The following is a 23,515-nucleotide window of genomic DNA, read 5'->3' as shown; positions in this document are numbered from 1 at the left end:
GAGAGAGAGGGGAGGAGACAAAGTGACGGGCAGTGCAGAGAGAGAGAGACGGGAGGGGAGGAGACTGTGACAGACAATGCGGGGGGTGGGGGTGGGAGAGAGAGAGAGAGAGAGAGAGAGACGGGAGGGGTGGAAATAGTTCTTGATAGACAGAGTAGAGGGCGGCTTCTCTTCTTTATGATCCACAACCGTCAGTTTCCAACGGTTTGGCCGCAACGGAACAGAAACCCAGCGTCCCAGGAAAAAAAACAACAGATGCTCAGATCCGATATCGAAGGTCGGTCTGTAACATTACCGCCTCATGCCCTGGATAAATGATGCAAACCTCTTCAAATTTCTGCTCAATGCTCCGAGAATTAACCGATGATATTCTGGGAAAAAATAAACACGCAGACCAGAATTCTGAAATTGAAGTAAAACACAGCTCAGGCAGCAACCCTGGTCAGAGAAACAGAGTTAACGTCTCAGGCAGGAACCCCTTCATCAGATAATATTCTGCTATCTTTCAACATTTAGAGAATGTGCTTTATTGCATATTTTCCTGCAAAAAATGTACAATCTCACTTCCTCCCAAAATCTCTCTATTGCCTCCTTACCCCATCTTCACAACTTGCGTTCCCATCTCTCTATGTCACCAGTAGGTTCAGTATTCACGGTGAGCTTCCATTTTCCTGATACCCTCTGAAGGAGCAGCTTATCAAATGGACATTGTAGTTCAGGACAACCACTGTTTCCTTTATCCGCAGCTTGTGTTCCCACTCCAAAGATTCGAATGTAATTGTGAAACGTGAGATCACTTTCACAAAACCCTGTCCACTTCGCCTGATTGTTTGAAGTCTTGGAAATGTGCATTTATTCTCCCTGTTGTTACCACTTCAAGCGTTCTCTGGGACAGGTGATTAACTGTAGACAGGTGACCAGAATTGCACACAATACTCTAAATTTGGCCTCAATCAACTTTAACATAACATCCCAACTCCTGTACCCAACGTTTTGATTTATGAAGGCCAATGTGCCCAGAGCTCTCTCTACGACCCTACCTACCAGTGACTCCACTTTCAAGATCACACTGCAAGCTTCAATAGCCTTCCTCGCTGTCCACTATACCCACAATCTTGCTGTCATCTGCAAATGTGCCTATCTGTTTTACCACATTATCATCCAGATCGTTGATCTAGATGACAAACAAAAGTGGACCCAGCACTGATCCCTGCTTAAGAGAGGAGACGAGATAGATATAGGAAATGATGAGGGGAAGAGTGTGGGTAGATTGCAGAGAGCTTCCCCCATATCGAAAGTAGATAATGCACTGGATGGGAAGGGGGATGTGGGGTGTTAGGTTGAGAGGGCAAGAGAGTGAGAGAGGAGTGATTACCCAGAAAACACTGCCAGAGAGAATGGCAGAAGATTTGCTGATACTATTTCAGAAATGTCTCATCAAACACTTGAATTACCCAGGCTACAGGCCAAATACTAGAAGAAGGGATTAGTATGGTTGATATAGAGATGATGGGCTGAGTGGCCTGTAAGTGCCGTAACATTCTGCAATAGTGAGAATCAACTAAACGCTGCTTCAGGAATCATGTAAACCAGATCAATATGATAATCATATTCACCATCTCTGCCCCCATTAACTCTTTTGACCTGCTATTCATTTCATCCCAAGGATCTCTCTGCCAATTCTTTCTGCAAATTAAAATGAACTTTGTTTTCTCTCACTTTACAAATTATGACCTGAAATATTCACTCTGTTTCTCTTTCCATAGATGCTTCCTGAGCGGCTGAGGGTATCCAGCGTTCTCTGCTTTAGTTTCAATTACAAACCTTTCCATTTGGTTTTGATCTTTTCATCATTTAAAACCACAGGGATCAGTGCCTGGTCCCATGTTGTTTGTCATGTATATTAATGACTTGGATGTGACTGTTGATTAATAAATTGATTGTTTTGATAAATAAATTACCATTTTAGATTGAAGGCCTGTAACCAGTGGTACTTCTGTGTATTTTGTTTGTCGGCTATATTGACAATTTAGATGAGAATATATCTGGCATCTTTACTAAGTCTGCAGTTGATACCAAAACTGATAATATTCTGAAGTGAAGAAGATCATTCACGTTAAAATGGGACATAGGACAACTACAAAATTTGGCCAGGAAATGACAGGTGGAATTTAATTCAGACAAATGCTGAATATTATATTTTAGTCAGTCAAACCAGAGCAAAAGATTACCCAGTAAGTAGCTGTGCCCTGGACATAGTTGCACAATGGAGGGACCTCAGGATAGAATTCCTGCAAGTGAAGAAAGAGCTCGACTTCACTTGCCTTCATTGATCAGGCCGTTGAGTACATGTGTTCGGATGTTATGTTACAACTGTACAGGATGTTGATTAGACTGCACTTCGGGTACTAATGTGTAGTTCTGGTCACCTTGATGTGATTCAGCTGGAAAGGGCACAGAAAGATTCACAAGAAAGTGACTGGGACTGGAGGGCTTGAGTTCCAATGAGAGACTGGATAGGCTGTTTTCTCTGGAGCACAGGAAGATGAGGTGGGGGTTTAAAGAGGTTTATTAAATTATGGATAAATAAACAATCAGACATAAATTCTTCTGTAGCCTCACACTAACACTCTCTACCTTCCTCCAGTTCTTGTGACCCTCTGAAATGTCTGTTCTCCTCCATCCTTGCCCCTTTTGAATCCTCACTTTCGGTTTTAGATCGGAGCATCTGCTCTCTTGTTTCTCATATGCATTGGTGATTCGGATGAGAATGTAAATGGCTTAACTCATACATTCACAGGTGACACCAAATTGGTGGTATAGTGGACCATTCTGAAGTTTGTGATATAGATTCTTCAGGAACATGAGCAAGGAAATGGCAGATGGAATTTAACTCAGACAAGAACAGAGTGAGCCAATTTGGTAATTTAGATTGGGGCATAAATGGCAGGGCCCTGGTGAGTGTTGTAAAACAGAGAGACAAGGGGCTGTGAGTACATAGATAGACAGGGTGGTGTAGAGACGTCTGATACGTTTGCCTTCACCAGTCGGAGCACTGAGTACAATTCCCTGGAGGTCATGTGACTGAGCACAAGACATTCCTGAGACTGTACTTGGTGAACTATGTGCAGTTTCGGTCACAGAGCCGCAGGAAATATGTCATTTGAGCTGGAAAGGGAGTAGAAAATATTCACAAGGATATCTCTGGGGCTGGAGTTATAAGCAGAGAACTGATAGACTGGGACTTTTCTCTGAAGTATAAGGGCTGAGTATAATGACTTTGTACGGGTTTATGTAATCATGAAGGGCATCGATAAGGTGGATGGTCAGAGTTTTTTCCCCTCAGTGGAGGGATGTTGATATGTAAAGGGCATAAATATGTTGTGAGAGGATAAAGATTTTAAGGGACCTGAGGGGCAACATTTCCCACGGAAGGATACGTGGAGCAAGTTGTAGAGGTAGGTATATTCACAATATTTAAAATACGTCGGAGCAGGCACATGGAGAAGAAAGATTTGGGATGAAATGGCCTAATTGAAGGCAATTGGGTGCAGTTGAGTTCGGCAGCTTGATCGGCCTGGATGAGTTGGGCCAAAGGAACTATTTCTGTGTTGTATAAATCTGTGACTCTGTTTTGGGAAGTTAAACCAGGGAAGATGAACACAGTGAATGAAAGGGTCCTGTGGAGTGTAGTTCAGCTGTGAGACCGTGTGGGTTCTTGCCTCCATCATCGGAACCCAGCCCTGAGGGTATTGGTAACCTACACCTGCTCCTGTTGGGTGCAGTCTTTCAGTGATTCTACTGTGTTTCTTGGATTTACTGTATATGCTCACAAGAAGATTAATCTTGGAGGTTGAATATAGTAACATCTATGTACTTTATATTATATTAGATTAGATTAGATTTATTTTAAATTATGAAATATACCACCAAATTTGAAGTCATCTATAAATTTAAAAATCTGAGTGAGTGGTGCCACAACAACCACCTGTCATTCAACATCCACAAAACTGACAAACTAATTCCTGACGAGAGTAGGAAGAAATTGAGCATCCATTAGCCAGTGCCCATTAGGGGATCAGAGGTGCAGAGGGCAGAAACTTTAAATTTCTGGGCGTTAATTTCTGTCCAAGATATCCTGAAGTGGGAGGGTGAGGAGCCAGAGGTCGTGGTACATATAGGTACCAATGACATAGGTAGGAAAAGGGATGAGGTCCTGAAAGGAGAATATAGGGAGTTAGGAAGGGAGTTGAGAAAAAGGACCGCAAAGGTAGTAATCTCGGGATTACTGCCTGTGCCACGCGACAGCGAGAGTAGGAATGCGATGAGGTGGAGGATAAATGCGTGGCTGAGGGATTGGAGCAGGGGGCAGGGATTCAAGTTTTTGGATCATTGGGACCTCTTTTGGTGCAGGCATGACCTGTACAAAAAGGACGGGTTACACTTGAATCCTAGGGGGACCAATATCCTGGCAGGGAGATTAGCGAGGGCTACTGAGGTGACTTTAAACTAGAATGGTTGGGGGGTGGGAATCAAATTAAAGAGGCTAGGCGTGAGGAGGTTAGTTCGCAACAGGGGGATGGGAACCAGTGCAGAGAGACAGAGGGGTGTAAAGTGAGGGTAGAAGCAAATAGTACTAAGGAGAAAAGTAAAAGTGGCAGGCCGACAAATCCAGGGCAAGCATTAAAAAGGGCCACTTTTCAACATAATTGTACAAGGGCTAAGAGAGTTGTAAAAGAGCGCCTGAAGGCTTTGTGTGTCAATGCAAGGAGCATTCGTAATAAGGTGGATGAATTGAAAGTGCAGATTGTTATTAATGATTATGATATAGTTGGGATCACAGAGACATGGCTCCAGGGTGACCAAGGATGGGAGCTCAACGTTCAGGGATATTCAATATTCAGGAGGGATAGACATGAAGGAAGGGGAGGTGGGGTGGCGTTGCTGGTTAAAGAAGAGATTAACGCAATAGAAAGGAAGGACATAAGCCGGGAAGATGTGGAATCGATATGGGTAGAGCTGCGTAACACTACGGGGCAGAAGACGCTGGTGGGAGTTGTGTACAGGCCACCTAACAGTAGTAGTGAGGTCGGAGATGGTATTAAACAGGAAATTAGAAATGTGTGCAATAAAGAAACAGCAGTTATAATGGGTGACTTCAATCTACATGTAGATTGGATGAACCAAATTGGTAAAGGTACTGAGGAAGAGGATTTCTTGGAATGTATGCGGGATGGTTTTTTGAACCAACATGTCGAGGAACCAACTACTATTCTGGACTGGGTTTTGAGCAATGAGGAAGGGTTAATTAGCAATCTTGTCGTGAGAGGCCCCTTGGGTAAGAGTGACCATAATATGGTGGAATTCTTCATTAAGATGGAGAGTGACATAATTAATTCAGAAACAAAGGTTCTGAACTTAAAGAGGGGTAACTTTGAAGGTATGAGACGTGAATTAGCTAAGATAGACTGGCAAATGACACTTAAAGGATTGACGGTGGATATGCAATGGCAAGCATTTAAAGGTTGCATGGATGAACTACAACAATTGTTCATCCCAGTTTGGCAAAAGAATAAATCAAGGAAGGTAGTGCACCCGTGGCTGACAAGAGAAATTAGGGATAGTATCAATTCCAAACAAGAAGCATACAAATTAGCCAGAGAAAGTGGCTCACCTGAGGACTGGGAGAAATTCAGAGTTCAGCAGAGGAGGACAAAGGGCTTAATTAGGAAGGGGAAAAATGATTATGAGAGAAAACTGGCAGGGAACATAAAAACTGACTGTAAAAGCTTTTATAGGTATGTAAGAAGAAAAAGACTGGTAAAGACAAATGTAGGTCCCCTATAGACAGAAACAGGTGAAATGATTATGGGGAGCAAGGACATGGCAGACCAATTGAATAATTACTTTGGTTCTGTCTTCACTAAGGAGGACATAAATAATCTTCCAGAAATAGTAGGGGACAGAGGGTCCAGTAAGATGGAGGAACTGAGTGAAATACATGTTAGTAGGGAAGTGGTGTTAGGTAAATTGAAGGGATTGAAGGCAGATAAACCCCCAGGGCCAGATGGTCTGCATCCTAGAGTACTTAGGGAAGTAGCCCAAGAAATAGTGGGTGCATTAGTGATAATTTTTCAAAACTCGTTAGATTCTGGACTAGTTCCTGAGGATTGGAGGGTGGCTAATGTAACTCCACTTTTTAAAAAAGGAGGGAGAGAGAAACCCGGGAATTATAGACCAGTTAGCCTAACGTCGGTGGTGGGGAAACTGCTGGAGTCAGTTATCAAAGATGTGATAACAGCACATTTGGAAAGCGGTGAAATCATCGGACAAAGTCAGCATGGATTTGTGAAAGGAAAATCATGTCTGACGAATCTCATAAAATTTTTTGAGGATGTAACTAGTGGAGTGGATAGGGGAGAACCAGTGGATGTGGTATATTTGGATTTTCAAAAGGCTTTTGACAAGGTCCCACACAGGAGATTAGTGTGCAAACTTAAAGCACACGGTATTGGGGGTAAGGTATTGATGTGGATGGAGAATTGGTTAGCAGACAGGAAGCAAAGAGTGGGAATAAACGGGACCTTTTCAGAATTGCAGGCGGTGACTAGTGGGGTACTGCAAGGCTCAGTGCTGGGACCCCAGTTGTTTACAATATATATTAATGACTTGGATGAGGGAATTAAATGCAGAATCTCCAAGTTTGCGGATGACACGAAGCTGGGTGGCAGTGTTAGCTGTGAGGAGGATGCTAAGAGGATGCAGAGTGACTTGGATAGGTTGGGTGAGTGGGCAAATTCATGGCAGATGCAATTTAATGTGGATAAATGTGAAGTTATCCACTTTGGTGGCAAAAATAGGAAAACAGATTATTACCTGAATGGTGGCCGATTAGGAAAAGGGGAGGTGCAACGAGACCTGGGTGTCATTATACACCAGTCATTGAAAGTGGGCATGCAGGTACAGCAGGCGGTGAAAAAGGCGAATGGTATGCTGGCATTTATAGCGAGAGGATTCGAGTACAGGAGCAGGGAGGTACTACTGCAGTTGTACAAGGCCTTGGTGAGACCACACCTGGAGTATTGTGTGTAGTTTTGGTCCCCTAATCTGAGGAAAGACATCCTTGCCATAGAGGGAGTACAAAGAAGGTTCACCAGATTGATTCCTGGGATGGCAGGACTTTCATATGAAGAAAGACTGGATGAACTGGGCTTGTACTCGTTGAAATTTAGAAGATTGAGGGGGGGTCTGATTGAAACGTATAAAATCCTAAAGGGATTGGACAGGCTAGATGCAGAAAGATTGTTCCCAATGTTGGGGAAGTCCAGAACGAGGGGTCACAGTTTGAGGATAAAGGGGAAGCCTTTTAGGACCGAGATTAGGAAAAACTTCCTCACACAGAGTGGTGAATCTGTGGAATTCTCTGCCACAGGAAACAGTTGAGGCCAGTTCATTGGCTATATTTAAGAGGGAGTTAGATATGGCCCTTGTGGCTATGGGGATCAGGGGATATGGAGGGAAGGCTGGGGCGGGGTTCTGAGTTGGATGCTCAGCCATGATCATAATAAATGGCGGTGCAGTCTCGAAGGGCCGAATGGCCTACTCCTGCACCTATTTTCTATGTTTCTATGTTTCTATGTTATATCAGAGGAAAATTCCTGGAATTTATCATTTCAGAGGATCTGTGCAGGGACCAGCATGTAACTGTCACTTCACAGAAAACATGGCGACACTTTCTTGGAAGTTTACATGGGTTCATCACATCCTTTAAACTCCGACAAACTTCTATCGATGCACAGTGGAGGGTATCCTGACTGGCTGCATCATGCTCTGGTATGGAAACACCAATGATCAAGAATGAAAAGCACAGTTCACGAGCAAAAGCCCTCCACCATTGACCACATCTACAAAGACTGCTGCCAGGTTCAGGAACAGTTATTACCCCTCACCCATCAGGCTCCTGAACCAGCACAGACATCTTCACTCACCACAATACTGAACTGATCATTGAACACCCTTTCAAGGACTCTACAACTTGTGTTCTCAATATTATTATTTATAATCATTAGTTGTTTCTATTTCTATTTGCATAATTTGTCAGTCTTTGTGTGCAGTTTTAATTGATTCTATTGTATTTATTTGTTCTACTGCGAATGCCTGAAGAAGATAAATCTCAGTGTCGTATTTGGTAGCAGATACATACTTTGATAACAAAATTAACTTTGAACTGTACAAGATGTTGTGAGATTGCCTTTGGGGTATAGTGCGTAGTTCTGGTCACCTCGCTGCAGGTACAATGTGATTCAGCTGGAGAGGGTGCAGAAAACACTCACAAGGATGTGACTGTGACTGAAGAATTTGCGTTGCAAGGAGAGACTGGATAGACTGGGACTGTTTTCTCTGGAATGTGGGATGCTTAGGGGTTATCTTATAGGGGTTTATATAACTGTGAGGGGTTCAGATAGGATAGATGGTCACAGTCTTTTTCACCCAGGCCAGAGAATAAATAAAGAACATAAATGTATTGTGAGAGGTTAAAGATCTAATGGGCCTGAAGGGCAAATTTTTCACTCAGAGTTTAGAAACAAAGAACACCGACAGCCCAATACAGGCCCTTCGGCCCACAATGCTGTGCCGAACATGTACTTACTTCAGAAATTACCTCAGGTAACCCATAGCCCTCTATTTTCCTAAGCCCCATGTCCCGATCCAACAGTCTCTTAGAAGACCCTATTGTTTCCACCTCCACCACTGTTGCTGGCAGCCCGTTCCACGCACTCGCCATTCTCTTTGTGAAAAACTTACCCCTGACATCTCCTCTGTACCTACTTCCAAGCACCTTAAACCTGTGTCCTCTTGTGTTAGCCATTTCAGCCCTGGGAAAAATCCTCTGATTATCCACACAATCAATGCCTCTCATCATCTTTTAGACAATAGACAATAGGTGCAGGAGTAGGCCATTCGGCCCTTCCAGCCAGCACCACCATTCACTGTGATCATGGCTGATCATCCACAATCAGTATCCAGTTCCTGCCTTATCCCCATAACCTTTGATTCCGCTATCTTTAAGAGCTCTATCCATCTCTTTCTTGAAAGCATCCAGAGACTTGGCCTCCACAGCCTTCTGGGGCAAGCATTTTACATCTCTATCAGATCACCTCTCAACCTCTGCCGCTCCAAAGAGAAAAGGCCAAGTTCACTCAACTTATTCTCATAAGGCATGCTCCCCAATCCAGGCAACATCCTTGTAAATCTCTGCACCCTTTCTATAGTTTCCACATCCTTGCTGTAGTGAGGTGACCAGAACTGAGCACAGTATACTTTATACTTTATACTTTATTGTCACCAAACTATTGATACTAGAACGTACAATCATCATAGCGATATTTGACTCTGCGCTTCCCGCTCCCTGGATTACAAATCGATAGTAAATATTAAAAATTTAAATTATAAATAATTAGAAAATAGAAAAATGGAAAGTAAGGTAGTGCAAGAAAACCAAGAGGCAGGTCCGGATATTTGGAGGGTACGGACCAGATCCGGGTCAGGATCCGTTCAGCAGTCTTATCACAGTTGGAAAGAAGCTGTTCCCAAATCTGGCCGGACGAGTCTTCAAGCTCCTAAGCCTTCTCCCGGAGGGAAGAGGGACGAAAAGTGTGTTGGCTGGGTGGGTCGTGTACTCAAGTGGGGGCTGACCAGGAACCTATATGGTTGTAACATTACCTCTCGGCTCTTGAACTCATCCCATGGTTGATGAGGGCCAATACACTGCATGCCTTCTTAATGACACAGTCAACCTGTGCAGTAGCTTTGAGCGTCCTATGGACTCGGACCCCAAGATCCCTCTGATCCTCCACTCTGCCAAGAGTCTTATCATTGATACTATATTCTGCCATCATATTTGACCTACCAAAGTGAACCACCTCACACTTACCTGGGTTGAACTCCATCTGCCACTTCTCAGCCCAGTTTTGCATCCTATCAATGTCCCGCTGTAATCTCTGACAGCCCTCCACACAATCCACAACAACCCCAACCTTTGTGTATTCAGCAAATTTACTTACCCATTCCTCCACTTCCTCATCCACGTCATTTATAAAAATCACAAAGAGTTGGGGTCCCAGAACAGATCCCTGAGGCACACGACTGGTAACTGACCTCCATGCAGAATATGACCCGTCTACAACCACTCTTTGTCTTCTGTGGGCAAGCCGGTTCTGGATCCACAAAGCAAGGTTCCCTTAGATCCCATGCTTCCTTACTTTCTCAATAAGCCTTGCATGGGGTACCTTATCAAATGCCTTGCTGAAATCCATATGTAATGGCTTCTCTGTAATGTTAATTGCTGAGGTAATGGTTTCTCTGTAGCTGCGATGTTTGGGTTATGATTAGAGATAATGGGACTTTGGTATTCAGGGCTATCCAATGGGAGACTTGTTATTCTTTCTTGTGTATCTGGGAACCGGGGTTTTGCGTGGGCTTTTCGGTCGAGCAGAAGGAAGAGGAAGGACATGTGTGAGGAGCGCTGGGAAATGACCGGATGGCGGAGACTAGAATCCGGGGGTCCGAGTGTCGGCGACATTTTGGCAGAGGTCATTTGTAGAGGAATACCTACTGCGTGAGCTCCACCGATTTACTGTGCACAAACTATTTAATAAATGTGGCGCCCTTTTCTTTTATAATTTGTTTCTCTACTAACCACAGAGCCGAAGTAAGAGTTATGAAGTGTAGTCCTTTAATTGCATACTGTGTACTGGCTGAAATTTTGTGATGTGGGATTGTACTGGGGTACATCACACAGCATCCACACAAACATGATTACCCAGTTTGGAAGGGCCAATGGCTGCTTCCCCTAGACCAATGCGAGTTAATCAAGCCTGAGGGCTACACATATACACTTACATCTGTTGCTCTACTTTCATCAAAGTGTTTAGTCACATCCTCAAAAAATTCAATCAGGCTTGTAAGGCACACCCTGCCTTTGAAAAAGCCATGCTGACTATTCCTAATCATATTATGCCTCTCCAAATGTTTATAAATCCTGCCTCTCAGGATCTTTCCATCAACTTACCAACCACTGAAGTAAGACTCACTGGTCTATAATTTCCTGGGCTATCTCTACTCCCTTTCTTGAATGAGGGAACAATATCCACAAACCTCCAATCCTCTGGATTCTCTCCTGTCTCCATTGATGATGCGAAGATCATTGGCAGAGGCTCAGCAATCTCGTCCCTCACTTCCCACAGTAGCCTGGGGTATATCTTGTATGGTCCCAGTGATTTATCCAATTTGATGCTTTCCAAAAGCTTCAACACATCCTCTTTGTTAATGTCTATATGCTCAAGCTTTTCAGTCCATTGTAAGTCATCCCTACAATCGCCAAGGTCCTTTTCTGTAGGGAATACTGAAGCAAAGTACTCATTAAGTACCTCTGCTATCTCCTCCTGTTCCATACACACTTTTCCACTGTCACACTTGATAGGTCCCATTCTCTCACGTCTTATCCTCTTGCTCTTCACATACTTGTAGAATGCCTTGGGGGTGTGTGAGGAGTGCTGTCCCACATAGACTTCCAATCTGCGCCTTGTAAGGCATGAAAATGCCCGACGCAAGCCTCTCATGGTCTGATTCAACGTTCCCTCCCTCCCCTCCCTTTGGGGTTTCCTTAATCCTGTCTGCCAAGGCCTTCTCATGGCCCCTTCTGGCTCTCCTAATTTCATTCTTAAGCTCCTTCCTGCTAGACTTATAATTTTCTAGATCTCTAACTTTACCTAGCTTTTTGAATCTTTCATAAGCTTTTCTTTTCTTCTTGACTAGATTTTCAATTGCCTTTGTACACCACAGTTCCTGTACCCTGCCATCCTTTCCCTGTCTCATTGGAATGTACCTGTGCAGAACGCCACACAAATATCCCCTGAATATTTGCCACATTTCTGCTGTACATTTCTCTGAGAACATCTGTTCCCAATTTATGCTTCCAAGTTCCTGCCTGATAGCTTCATTTTTCCCCTTACTCCAATTAGGTGTTTTCCTAACTTGTCTGTCCCTATCCCTCTCCAATGCTATGGTAAAGGAGATAGAATTGTGATCACTATCTCCAAAATGCTCTCCCACTGAGAGATCTGACACCTGCCCAGGTTCATTTCCCAATGCAGATCAAGTACAGCCTCTCCTCTCGTAGGCTTATCTACATATTTTGTCAGGAAACCTTCTTGAACACACATAACAAACTCCACCCGATTTGAACTCCTTGCTCGAGGGAGACGCCAATCAATATTTGGGAAATCAAAATCTCCCACCACAACAACCCTGTTTTTATTACACTTTTCCAGAATCTGTCTCCCTATCTGATCTTCTATGTCCCTGTTACTGTTGGGTGGTCTGTAAAAACATCCAGTAGAGTTATTAACCCCTTCCTGTTCCTAACGTACACCCACGGAGACTCAGGAGACAATCCCTCCATGAGTTCCTCCTTTTCTGCAGCCGTGACAGTATCTCTGATCAGCAGTGCCATGTCCCACCTCTTCTGTCTCCCTCCCTGTCCTGTCTGAAACATCTAAGAGGCCATTCCTGCCCCTGAGCCATTCAAGTCTCTGTAAGGGCCACAACATCACAGTTCCAAGTACTGATCTATGCTCAAAGCTCATCTGCTTTGTTCATGATGCTTCTTGCATTAAAAAGCCAATCATTCCTTCCTCCATCTCTTCAGTTCAGTTTCCACTCTCCCAGCAATTCTAGTTTAAACTCTTCCCAATAGCCTTAGCAAACCTCCTTGCCAGGATATTGGTCCCCTTCGGATTCAAGTGCAACCCGTCCTTTTTGTACAGGTCACATCTGCTCCAAAAGAGGTCCCAATGATCCAGAAATATGAATCCCTGCCCCCTGCACCAATCCCTGAACCATACATTTATCCTCCACCTCACTCTATTCCTGTACTCACTGTCGCATGGGGCAGGCAGCAATCCCGAGATTACTACCCTTGTGGTCCTGCTTCTCTGCTTCCTTCCTAACTCCCTGTAGTCTGTTTTCAGGACCTCCTTCCTTTTTTTACCTATGTCATTGGTACCAATATGTACCACAACCTCTGACTGTTCACCTTCCCACTTCAAGATATCATGGATGTGATCAAAAACATCCCGGACCCTGGCACCTGGGAGGCAAACTACCACCTGTGTTTCTTTCCTGCGTCCACAGAGATGCTTGTCTGATCCCCTAACTATAGAGTCCCCTATCCCTTTGCTTTCTTCCGTGGTCTTCAAGCCTCTCCTATCAGATTCCTACCTTCTCCAGTCCTTTATCTCTTTCACCAATCAACTTCCCAGCTCTTTACTTCACCCACTCCCCCTCTCCCAGTTTCCCCTATCACCTGCCACCTTGTACATCTTCCTCCCCTCTCCCCACCACCTTACTCTGACTTCTCCCCTTCCTTTCCAGTCCTGATGAAGTGTCTTGGTCAGAGACATCGACAGGTCTCTCTTTTCCATAGATAGTGCTGAGTTCCTCCAGCATTTTGTGTGAGTCTGCAGTGTGTTTACCAGTTTTCCATGTCTCTTTCTAATCTACTGTAATCCTAATATTGCATTCCATTTGAATAAAAACTTCAGCATACTGGATATTAAATTGTTAATAGTTCAATATGAGCTGAAGTGCCATGGTAATTTTGTCAAACTGATCCTGCTACACTCATTTTTTTGCTCTAATTTCCAAAGTACTGAATCCATTGCAGTTGTTCTCCACTTAGAGTGGTTCTGTGCCTTAATTACTCTCAGATCCATCCCTCAAGTCCAAATGGATGTGTGGAACCTGTCCAACCTTTGCAAACTTTTTGAAGGTAGCTTATTTCATTGCTTATGTTTCGACATTAACTATACCCTAATTTTTGAGGGCCGATATTGGATGTAAGATTGGGAAGAGGTTATGCTGTGAAGATCAAGAGGTGAGTACTGTGAATGACATGACTATTCAGAATAACGCAAGTCATGTCTAGAAAAGATGAGCCAAGAGTTTAACCAGTGAGCACCAATGACAGTACACAGCTTAAGGGAACCTGTGCCATGTACCGCCATCTGATTTTCATGGCATTTGGAGGAGAAAAATCACCCCATTCTCTCCTTCATGCTGGTCCCATAGATCCATCTCCCTTGGGCCGAAGGTCACATTTCCATCTGCCATAGCTTTCTCTACTCAACCTGCCCATGCCCTTCAAAACTGACAGATTATTTCCAGACTTTGTCATTCATATTGTAAAATATTTCAAGGGGCCTCACATATAAATTAGTAAACAAAATCTACCACGTGGCACATATCAATCAACAATTAATGCAACTTACACAATGTTAAGCAGCAAACATTCTGTTGGAGGACTTTAGCAGGTCAAGCAGGATCTGTGGGGGCTGGGAATAAATTGTCCATGTTTCAGGTCAAAATCTTATCTCAGAATTTAATCTAGAGGAACGTGAAGTATGAGAATCTGCAACAAGGCAAAGGATGATACAATTCATGAGAGTGGCCTTGAAGTTCATGTTTACAAATCATTAAACATAGCAGAACAGGAAGATGATAAACTGGGTACAAAGGCAAAGAGGATGCTTTCCTTTACAAAAAGCAGCATAAAGTATCATAAAGGGAAGTAGCAGCATGCTGGAACTTATAATACCAAGGATTAAGGCACAGCTTGATTTCTGTGCACAGTCATACACCACTTTGCAAGAAACACAATTGCACTGCAGAGGAGATTTAGGTGGATGTTATCAGAAATGGAAAGTTTAAGTGCTGAAAAAATACATTGTATTAGCCAGGGTCACTTCCTTTGGAACAGAAGAGGCTAAGGAGAGAATTAATAGAAGTCCAAAATTAAAAGGATTCTGCAGAAAGTGAATAAGGAAGACCTATTTTCCTTAAACGTAGGATCAAAATCAAGGGGGACATAGACTTATGCGCTCAGTGGAAGGATTAGAAAGGAAGCAAGGAGTTTTTTTTTTCATTCTGAGGGTGGCTGTGTCATGGGATTCACTGCCTGAAAATGTGGTAGAGGTGGAAGCTCTCATCTCATATCGAAAAGGATGGGTTGTGGACTTTAAGTGCTGTGACCATTAAGGCCATTGATCTAGTGCTGGAAGTGTTAAATAAATTAAGTGAAGTAGCTCCTTTTTAACCAGCACTCATATGATGGGCAGAGTAGCCTACTTCTGTGTCATCACTTTTGATTTTACAATTCTACAGCTTTATGATTCTTTTGAAGGTTAGAGCTACGGAACTGTCAGGATGGAAGTGGTTTCAGAGAAAGCGAACGAGCAGCTGACTCTGGAAGTTGTGGCAAGGCAAAGGTTAATTCTTGTCCAGGCAAGGATGGATCGGAGATAAAGTACAGACCGCCCAGGAAAGTGAGGTCTTTGATGAATGCAGCTTCCATTTTCACAGGAGGAAACAGGAGCCATTTTGGCTTACTGGAGACAAGATAAGAATGTAATGGAAGAATTCAAGGAACATACACCAACTAAGGGACAATTACTTTACTAATGTCAAAGTATCAGCAGTTGTTAGATTGTGGTTTCTATTGAATTTTAACACATATTGTCAATGGTAATTGATCTTGCAAGACATGAATTCAAACATACACAGTTTACCAAATGGTCAGTATCAGTAACTGCTATGAATTCTGAATAAAAACAATGTTTCCCTGTTCAGAACTCAGAACAGTGTGTGTGACAGGGGCCATGCTGTTCTCCTTGTGCACAAGTAAAATAAAGTAGGATTGAGGAATGAATGGGAGTTTTCAGAATCCTCCTTTATTTGTGCCCATGACTGAAAGATTCAGTGGCAGAATTGAAGCTAATGGTTGGTTATCTCACAGACAGGTTTGGTCAGCCATCACTGCTTGGATGTTTTCCAGTGTGTTCAGCTGTTAAGTTCTTTAGTTCCCAACAAACTCCTTTCTTTTAATCCTATTACGTGAGGCTTTTATATTCTCATCTATTTCCAAGGAGAAAGATTGAGAAGGAGCTTTATTTATCTCTGTAACATACTTGCACTGACAGCAGAACAAGACTCATGGAATATACTTCAGGAAAGGCTTCCATTTCATGGATTGGTTTTATATACAAGGCTGATTGTGTGTGTTTTATTCTCTTAATTCAGTAGGTTTCAACACCTGCACAATTGCTTTGTCTTCAAGGATCAAAATTTTATCTTAAAAAAGGAGGTGATGTTGTTCAACAACAGAGGAAACCTTAGCATCCTCAATGTGCTGATTTTAGATCACACGTGTTATTTTATGAAAGGGAAATGGAGAAAGACTTAAAAAAAATATGAATAAGATTGAATTCTCGTATTTGTGGTGAACTGCTCCCCCTGTCCATTTTCACCCTCATCCTGATCTACGCAATTCCTCCTACAAGCCCCATCACTTGGTTTCTTTCCCCTCTTCCACCCGCTATAGCCACACATCACCTACACACCACCAGCTTATTCCTCCCACTAGTTGCATCTTACCTCCACACCTCTGTCACTTTGTTCCATGCTCGACTTTCCTTTCTTACCAGATTCCATCATCTTCAGTTCTTCGTTGCCTCCACCTCCAGGTTTCTTTTGCTATTTTTGCTCTTCCCTACTTCATCCATCAATCATTCCTCCTCACCTGGATCCATCAATCAGTTACTAGAATTTGCTCTACCACTCCCCTTTGCTTTTTTATACTATCCCCTTTCTATCTTCGAATTCAGATGGAGAGTCCATAGCCAAGACATCATCTGTACATATCCTTCCAGTGCTGGTAAACCTACTGAGTGTCCTGGAAAGGAATGTATCATCCTGGGAACAGATGCAGTGGTTCGAAGGAACTAGGAAAAGGGAATAGCATTTTTACCGAGACAGAGTATAGTCAAGGTAACTGCAAATTGGTAGATTTATAAAAGCTGTTGGTCAGCAATTTGTCTCCAGAGAGATCAAGAAAGGGGAGAGAGGTATCAGAAATGAACCAAGTGAATTGTGATAGCTGTGTGGGACAAGCTTCCAGCAGAAGTGGTTGAGGCAGGTTCGATGTTGTCATTTAAAGTTAAATTGGATAGATATATGGACAGGAAAGGAATGGAGGGTTATGGCTGAGTGCAGGTCGGTGGGTCTAGGTGAGAGTTAGAGTTCGGCACGGACTAAAAGGGCCGAGATGGCCTATTTCTGTGCTGTAATTGTTATATGGTTATATACCTGCCCGCACCAGCCCATCAGGCAGTTCGTTCCAGATTGGAACCTCCCTCTGGGTGAAGGAAGAAATTCTTCCTCAGGCCCCTTGTAAATCACACACTCCTCTCCTTAAACCTGTATCCTGTCTGCCTGGAGTCATAAAAATACTCAGTATGGAAACAGGCCTTTTGGCCCATCTCATTGATGCCTCTCTGAACCAGTCTCACTTCCTCACATTTGACCCATGTCATTCTGACCTTTCCTATCCATGTACCTGTCAAACTGTCTTTTAAACACTTTATTGTACTCACCTGTACCACTTCCTCTGGCAGCTCATTCCACATACCTGCCACCTTCTTCTAGTAAAAGTTATCCCTCCACCTGAAGGCTATGCACATTAGTTTGGACACCTCTATCCTGGGGAAAAGCTCTGACCATTGACCCTATCTATACACCTCATGATTTTATACTCCTTAAATTCACCACCCCTGCAGCCTCCTACACATCCCCAGATGACTACCAGTTTTATGTCTGGTGTAATATTCAAATCTTACACCCATTCTCAGCTAAATTGTTGATGTAGATGACAAGAAGAAGGGAAACAGCACTGATCTCTGTAGTCTACCACTGGTCACAGGCTTCCAATCAGAAAAGCAGCCCTCCACCATCACTCTCAATTTCACAGGACTGTCTATGGATGTGGGAGTTGGGAGATTATGTTGCATTTGTACATGATGTTGGTGAAGCCGTTCCCAGAGTATTGATGATGATTCCTGATGAAGGGACTCGACTGCTTATTCCTCTCCATAGATGCTGCCTGACCTGCTGAGTGTCTCCAGCATTTTTGTGTGTGTTGCTCCGAATTTCCAGCATCTGCAGTGTCTCTTGTCCAAGAATGTTCTAGCTACTGGAACAAACCAACACCGGGGTGGTTAATCCTGTATGAAGCGCCTTCCATTCAATCTAAAGGTTTCAATCGAAGAATATTTTTGATACTTTATCAAGCAACTAGCTTTCCTGAATCCCTCATTTGCATAGGATGGGAGCACTGCTTATTTAATCCAAATTCCGAGTGGGTTCCAAATATTTTTGGGACTGAAACCGACAGAAAAATGCCTGTTCTGGCGAAAGCTCCCAAGAAGGGGCCAAGAAAGCCGCGTTCAAGGGCAGCAAGAAGCGCAAGAGAGCGAAGAGGGAGACTAATGGTATCTATATCTACAAAGCGATGAAGCAGGTTCACCCCAGCACAGGCATTTCCTCCAAGGCCATGTGCATCATGAGCTCTACCGTGAACAACAATTCTGACCGCATCGCAGGCGAAGCTTCCCGCCTAGCCCGTTACAACAAGCCGTCGACCATCATTTCTCGGGAGATCCAGACTGCCGTGCGCCTGTTGCTGCCCGGGGAGCTGGCCAAGCACGCCGTGTCGGAAGGGACAAAGGCGGTGACCAAGTACACCAGCTCCAAGTGAAACTCCACAGAGTGCTGACGAAACACAACGGCTCTTTTAACAGCCACTCAATGTCTCGCTGAAAGAATTTCTCCAATATTTCAACAATGAAACATAACAACCAATTCCTTGGAGATTTTCAGTTTGGAAGCAATTGTGATGTCAGTTGGTGGTCCACCTGTCCGTCCTGTTCCATGCTGGGGTCTCTCTCCCTACCCGACGTACGGACACCGAGACTTAACCTTTCCTATATCAGCTTGGTTTGATCTTCAGACATTCATGCACAACTTTACACAAAGAGCTAATTCTTGCGGGGTAGATTTTTGCTGTTGTCTATGCAGCTTAATTGCGGTGATAGCGGTTAATTACCTGCCATTAGGCGATGTAACTGTCCTGAATCCTATTCAGAATCTACTTGAGATTCACGATCCTTTCGCAAAACAACTTCACGTTGCAATCCCAAACACAGTTTCCGTGCCGTTCATAACGTGATGCTTTTTAAATAATAAAAAAATACTGTCATGTTTTCTATCGATCAGCAATTCAATACGAGTACACCATATCGCAGAACTAACTTTCGGGGACTCTGCGGGTCATGCACAGTACTACTGCAGTTGTACAAGGCCTTGGTGAGACCACACCTGGAGTATTGTGTGCAGTTTTGGTCCCCTAATCTGAGGAAAGACATCTTTGCCATAGAGGGAGTACAAAGAAGGTTCACCAGATTGATTCCTGGGATGGCAGGTCTTTCATATGAAGAAAGACTGGATGAACTGGGCTTGTACTCGTTGGAATTTAGAAGATTGAGGGGGGATCTGATTGAAACGTATAAGATCCTAAAGGGATTGGACAGGCTAGATGCGGGAAGATTGTTCCCGATGTTGGGGAGGTCCAGAACGAGGGGTCACAGTTTGAGGATAGAGGGGAAGCCTTTCAGGACCGAGATTAGGAAAAACTTCTTCACACAGAGAGTGGTGAATCTGTGGAATTCTCTGCCACAGCAAACTGTTGAGGCCAGTTCATTAGCTATGTTTAAAAGGAAGTTGGATATGGCCCTTGTGGCTACAGGGGTCAGGGGGTATGGAGGGAAGGCTGGGTTCTGAGTTGGATGATCAGCCATGATCATAATAAATGGCGGTGCAGGCTCGAAGGGCCGAATGGCCTACTCCTGCACCTATTTTCTATGTTTCTACTATGTATTATTTCTGTGTATCCTGTGTATTAATTTTAAATTATTTCCACGATTTGCCCTCTTCTGCACATTGCTAGTTTGACGGTGTGTGGATTTTCATGGATTATATTGTTTTCTTACTTTATGGGTGCCTATAAGAAGATGAAGTTCAAGGTTGTGTACGGTGTACATATTTGATAAATAAACTTTGAATATTAAACTTTTGGGCAACATAGTTTAAATGGATCAGGATCGTGAAACATCTCATATTCACACATTTATTTAGCTTTGGCCTGTTCTATAAAAATATTTTGCTATGGACGCACACATTACACGATGTCTTTCCCTGCTGCCGCCTGTTCATTGGTGACTGAGGCCGCCGTCTGATTGGGCGTTTTCACTCACCAATCAGATTGCGCGCTTTACCTCTATTCAAGCGCCACTCTGGAATCATCCCGGAAGTGCTGACGATGGCGGAAGAAAATACATTTTCGATAAAAAGAGACAATTCGGGTGTAGGAGGGAGTCCGGGTTGAAGGAGAGTGTTCCGAGGAGAAATAATGCAGTTTGTTTTTTCTTCAGGGGAGGAAAAGCGATTTCGACCGAGTCTGTGGCAGACACCCAGAACGGAAATCCCCAGACTCACCCAGCGGGTGCTCAGCCCTTCCACAGACAATCTGAGTGGCTCTGAAAAGAGCCTTTGGGTTTTTAAATTGTCGCTTTATCTCTTTACTTGGCCTTGGGGTTGGTGGACCCGCCCGTTTTCTTGGGCAACAACACGGCCTGGATATTGGGCAGCACCCCGCCCTGAGCGATGGTCACCCCTCCCAGCAGCTTGTTGAGCTCCTCGTCGTTGCGGACGGCCAGCTGCAGGTGTCTGGGGATGATCCGGGTCTTCTTGTTGTCCCGGGCCGCGTTACCGGCCAACTCGAGGATTTCAGCCGTCAGATACTCGAGCACAGCAGCCATATAGACCGGGGCTCCGGCACCCACCCGCTCAGCATAGTTACCCTTTCTCAGGAGCCTGTGAACACGGCCCACCGGGAACTGCAGTCCGGCCCGGGACGAGCGAGACTTGGGCTTGCTCTTGGCCTTTCCTGTTTTCCCTCGTCCACTCATCTCAGCAAACTCCTTCGCAGAGAATGAGGAAATGTTTCCGCATTCACCAATTTTATAGCTTCTGGAGGATTGCGGAAGGACACTTACGATTGGTGGTGCAATGCTTTCTCCGATTGGTGATGTGGAATCACCCAATCAGTGAGCTGTCCGATTCTCCAATGATCAGACGGCAGCAAAAGAAGCGCGAAAAATAACTGTCACTCCCCAAAAGGACATGAAATTAGAAAAAAACTTCCAAGTATATCTATTATCAAAGTATGTATCCTATTTACAGCCTTGAAATTCATCTCCTTAGAGGCAGTTACAAAGCAAAGAAACACAGAAGAACTCATTAAAAAAGACTCTCAAACACCCAATGTGTAAAAAGCAAATCGTGCAAACAATAAGTAAACAAATAGTATTCAGAATTAAAGTTCATGAAACGAAGTTCACAGCCTGAAATTATCTCCTGAAACAGAAGTATTGAAGCGTTTGCAGAAAAGTATTGGTGAAATATTAAGAAAATGTGTATGACATTTAATAGAGCCACTGGGTTTACAATAGGTACATTTAATGTCAGAGAAATGTGTATAATATACAAACTAAAATTCTTTTTCTTTACAAACATCCATGAAAACAGAGGAGTCCCCAAAGAATGATTGACAGTTAAACATTAGAACCCCAAAGCCCCCCAACTCCCCCTGGCACACACAAGCAGCAACAAAGCAATGAACCTCCTCTCCCACCAGTGAAAGAGCATCGGCACTCTTCACTGAGCACTCAAGCATGCAGCAAAGCATCAATGAAGACAGAGTTGCAGTACCCCATAGACTATTCGTTCACCCATAATTAGACATACCACAAGATCTCTCTCTCTCTCTCCCTAAGGGAAAAAGTGGTGTCCCTGTTTCACAGCGAGAGGAGAGACATAACAAACAACTCGCTGATTAATGATGTTAAAAGTCTGTTGTGTCACTTTTTCCAAGCTCTGCGCCCGGAGAGTCGGTCCCAGAAAGGCTCAGGTCTATGGACACACAGCCCATGGCAGCTAATCCGCTGCTCCTAATGTTCTGTGTTCTCCTGTGATGCCTCAGTCAGGGGTACCAGCCTTGACTGAGCCTGTCTCCAGAGCCACGAAAATCCAGCACCCTGAAGGCAGACTGGTCTTCCAGGCCACGTCCTTGGGATATCAAAAAGTGGCAGGTCGTGAGGCCCTGAGAGCAGGTCTCTTTCCTGCAAAGAACTAAAGTCAGAGTGTAACTCCAGGTCAGGGTCTTCAAAAGAACCTTGAAAAGGGAAAAAAAGAGATATCACAGATAGAAATAGAGCTATTTCCAAAGATGCAAGCAAAGAAGTCACCGTTTAGCGCCATCATCACTTCGCTTAGCCCCTCCTTTCATTGTCTCAGTTTGTCCTGATGACTCTGGATGATGTGAGCAATGAAAAGACCATTCAATGATCATCAGTCCATGTAATTCTCGACAAGCATTTCCAGTGGAATATGTTGCTTGGTCAGAGACAATATGACATGGCAATCTCCATCTCGAAATATAGTCCTTAATCGGAGTTTTGTCTCTGTGGCTCTTCTTGCTGGGATGGCTTCCACCCATCTTGAAATTTGTCCACTCATCTAACACATCTGAATATCCTTGGCACTTTGGTAAAGTAATGTAGTCCACTTGTAGATGGAAAAACGAACCAAGTGGGGCAGGAACCCGGAGTCGTGGTATCTTTTCTGTTGATCCGGGGTTTGTTTTCTGACACGTCATACACCTTTCAACTGTTTGTCGAGCTTGCATCCTGAACTTTGCATCCACCACCACTGGGAGAATCTGTTGACTATCTTTTACACTCCAATGTGCCCCAAGGAGTATATCTACTGTGCCAGATGAGGAAGCAGTTCATTTGGGGCCACTAGTCTATCACTAGTGCCATAGCTCCTTACTCCATCGTTATTTATCAACTCACCATTTTCCATCCAGTAACACTTCCCTTCATTTGAGCATTGATCTTGCATTTCTTAAATATCTTGTATGTTTGTTTGTGATGCAGAGTTTAACTTGGTCTCCATGGTTTCATTTACAGGTATCTGGTTTTGTTCTATTTCCTTTATTCCTTCTCTTGCTGCTCTTTTTCCAGTTTTGTTTGCGAAGGTATTTCCACGGATTTCCATTGTGGTCATTATAGAGTGACCCTTACATTTCAATACAGCAACTTCTGATGGCAGTTGTATCAGGTCCATAAGTTCTCATGCTGGATGGTCATTCCTATGAAAAATAAAACCAGAAAGCTTCTGCCCCTTCTGCTGACGCATGTTCTGAAACCCCACCATGAGCTACATTGGGCTTCCAGTTGGGCCAAAACTATTGTCCAGTGCTTGCAGATAATTGACAGCTGTCGCTACATGAGATTTCAACCTGACGGCTCTCACAACATCAGCGGCACGCCCATTCAAACTTTCAAACTATCTCTGTCAGTTTTCATCGTCAGAACACTGCCCCTCATCTAAACACTGAGAGGTCTGCTCTGCCCAAGTCTCATACTGCTCCTCCCCTTCAGGGGTGGGCATTATTCCAGAGAATAGACGGAGCCTACCGTAGCTGGGACTTCGAAACTCA

General features: G+C 43.9%; 2 protein-coding genes across 2 annotated transcripts; one reads left to right on the top strand and one right to left on the bottom strand.

Annotated features, from left to right (window-relative positions):
* The first annotated feature begins 15,264 nt into the window (after positions 1 to 15,264).
* Positions 15,265 to 19,285, top strand: LOC134351171 (late histone H2B.L4-like). The gene is made up of 2 exons (XM_063057284.1): positions 15,265 to 15,315; positions 18,287 to 19,285. Exons 1-2 carry the CDS (start codon positions 15,265 to 15,267, stop codon positions 18,647 to 18,649), a joined length of 414 nt encoding a protein of 137 aa, XP_062913354.1. The 3' UTR covers positions 18,650 to 19,285.
* Positions 19,286 to 19,645: 360 nt separating this feature from the next.
* LOC134350803 (histone H2A) lies at positions 19,646 to 20,949 on the bottom strand. Its single transcript, XM_063056504.1, has one exon. It carries the CDS (start codon positions 20,916 to 20,918, stop codon positions 20,529 to 20,531), a length of 390 nt encoding a protein of 129 aa, XP_062912574.1. The 5' UTR covers positions 20,919 to 20,949; the 3' UTR covers positions 19,646 to 20,528.
* Positions 20,950 to 23,515: the final 2,566 nt, after the last annotated feature.

Source organism: Mobula hypostoma, chromosome 8, assembly GCF_963921235.1.
Source record: "Mobula hypostoma chromosome 8, sMobHyp1.1, whole genome shotgun sequence".
Lineage (NCBI taxonomy): Eukaryota > Metazoa > Chordata > Chondrichthyes > Myliobatiformes > Myliobatidae > Mobula > Mobula hypostoma.
The sequence above is the reverse complement of the archived record's forward strand: the minus strand, read 5'-3'. Positions and strand labels throughout refer to the sequence as shown.

Bases quoted from the DNA above. Each gene is read 5' to 3' on its own strand.
- LOC134350803 (XM_063056504.1), bottom strand. From the start codon at position 20,918: ATGAGTGGACGAGGGAAAACAGGAAAGGCCAAGAGCAAGCCCAAGTCT.
- LOC134351171 (XM_063057284.1), top strand. From the start codon at position 15,265: ATGGAAGTGGTTTCAGAGAAAGCGAACGAGCAGCTGACTCTGGAAGTT. The intron at 15,316-18,286 runs GCAAGGCAAAGG...TGAAACCGACAG, and splicing joins AGCTGACTCTGGAAGTTGTG to AAAAATGCCTGTTCTGGCGA.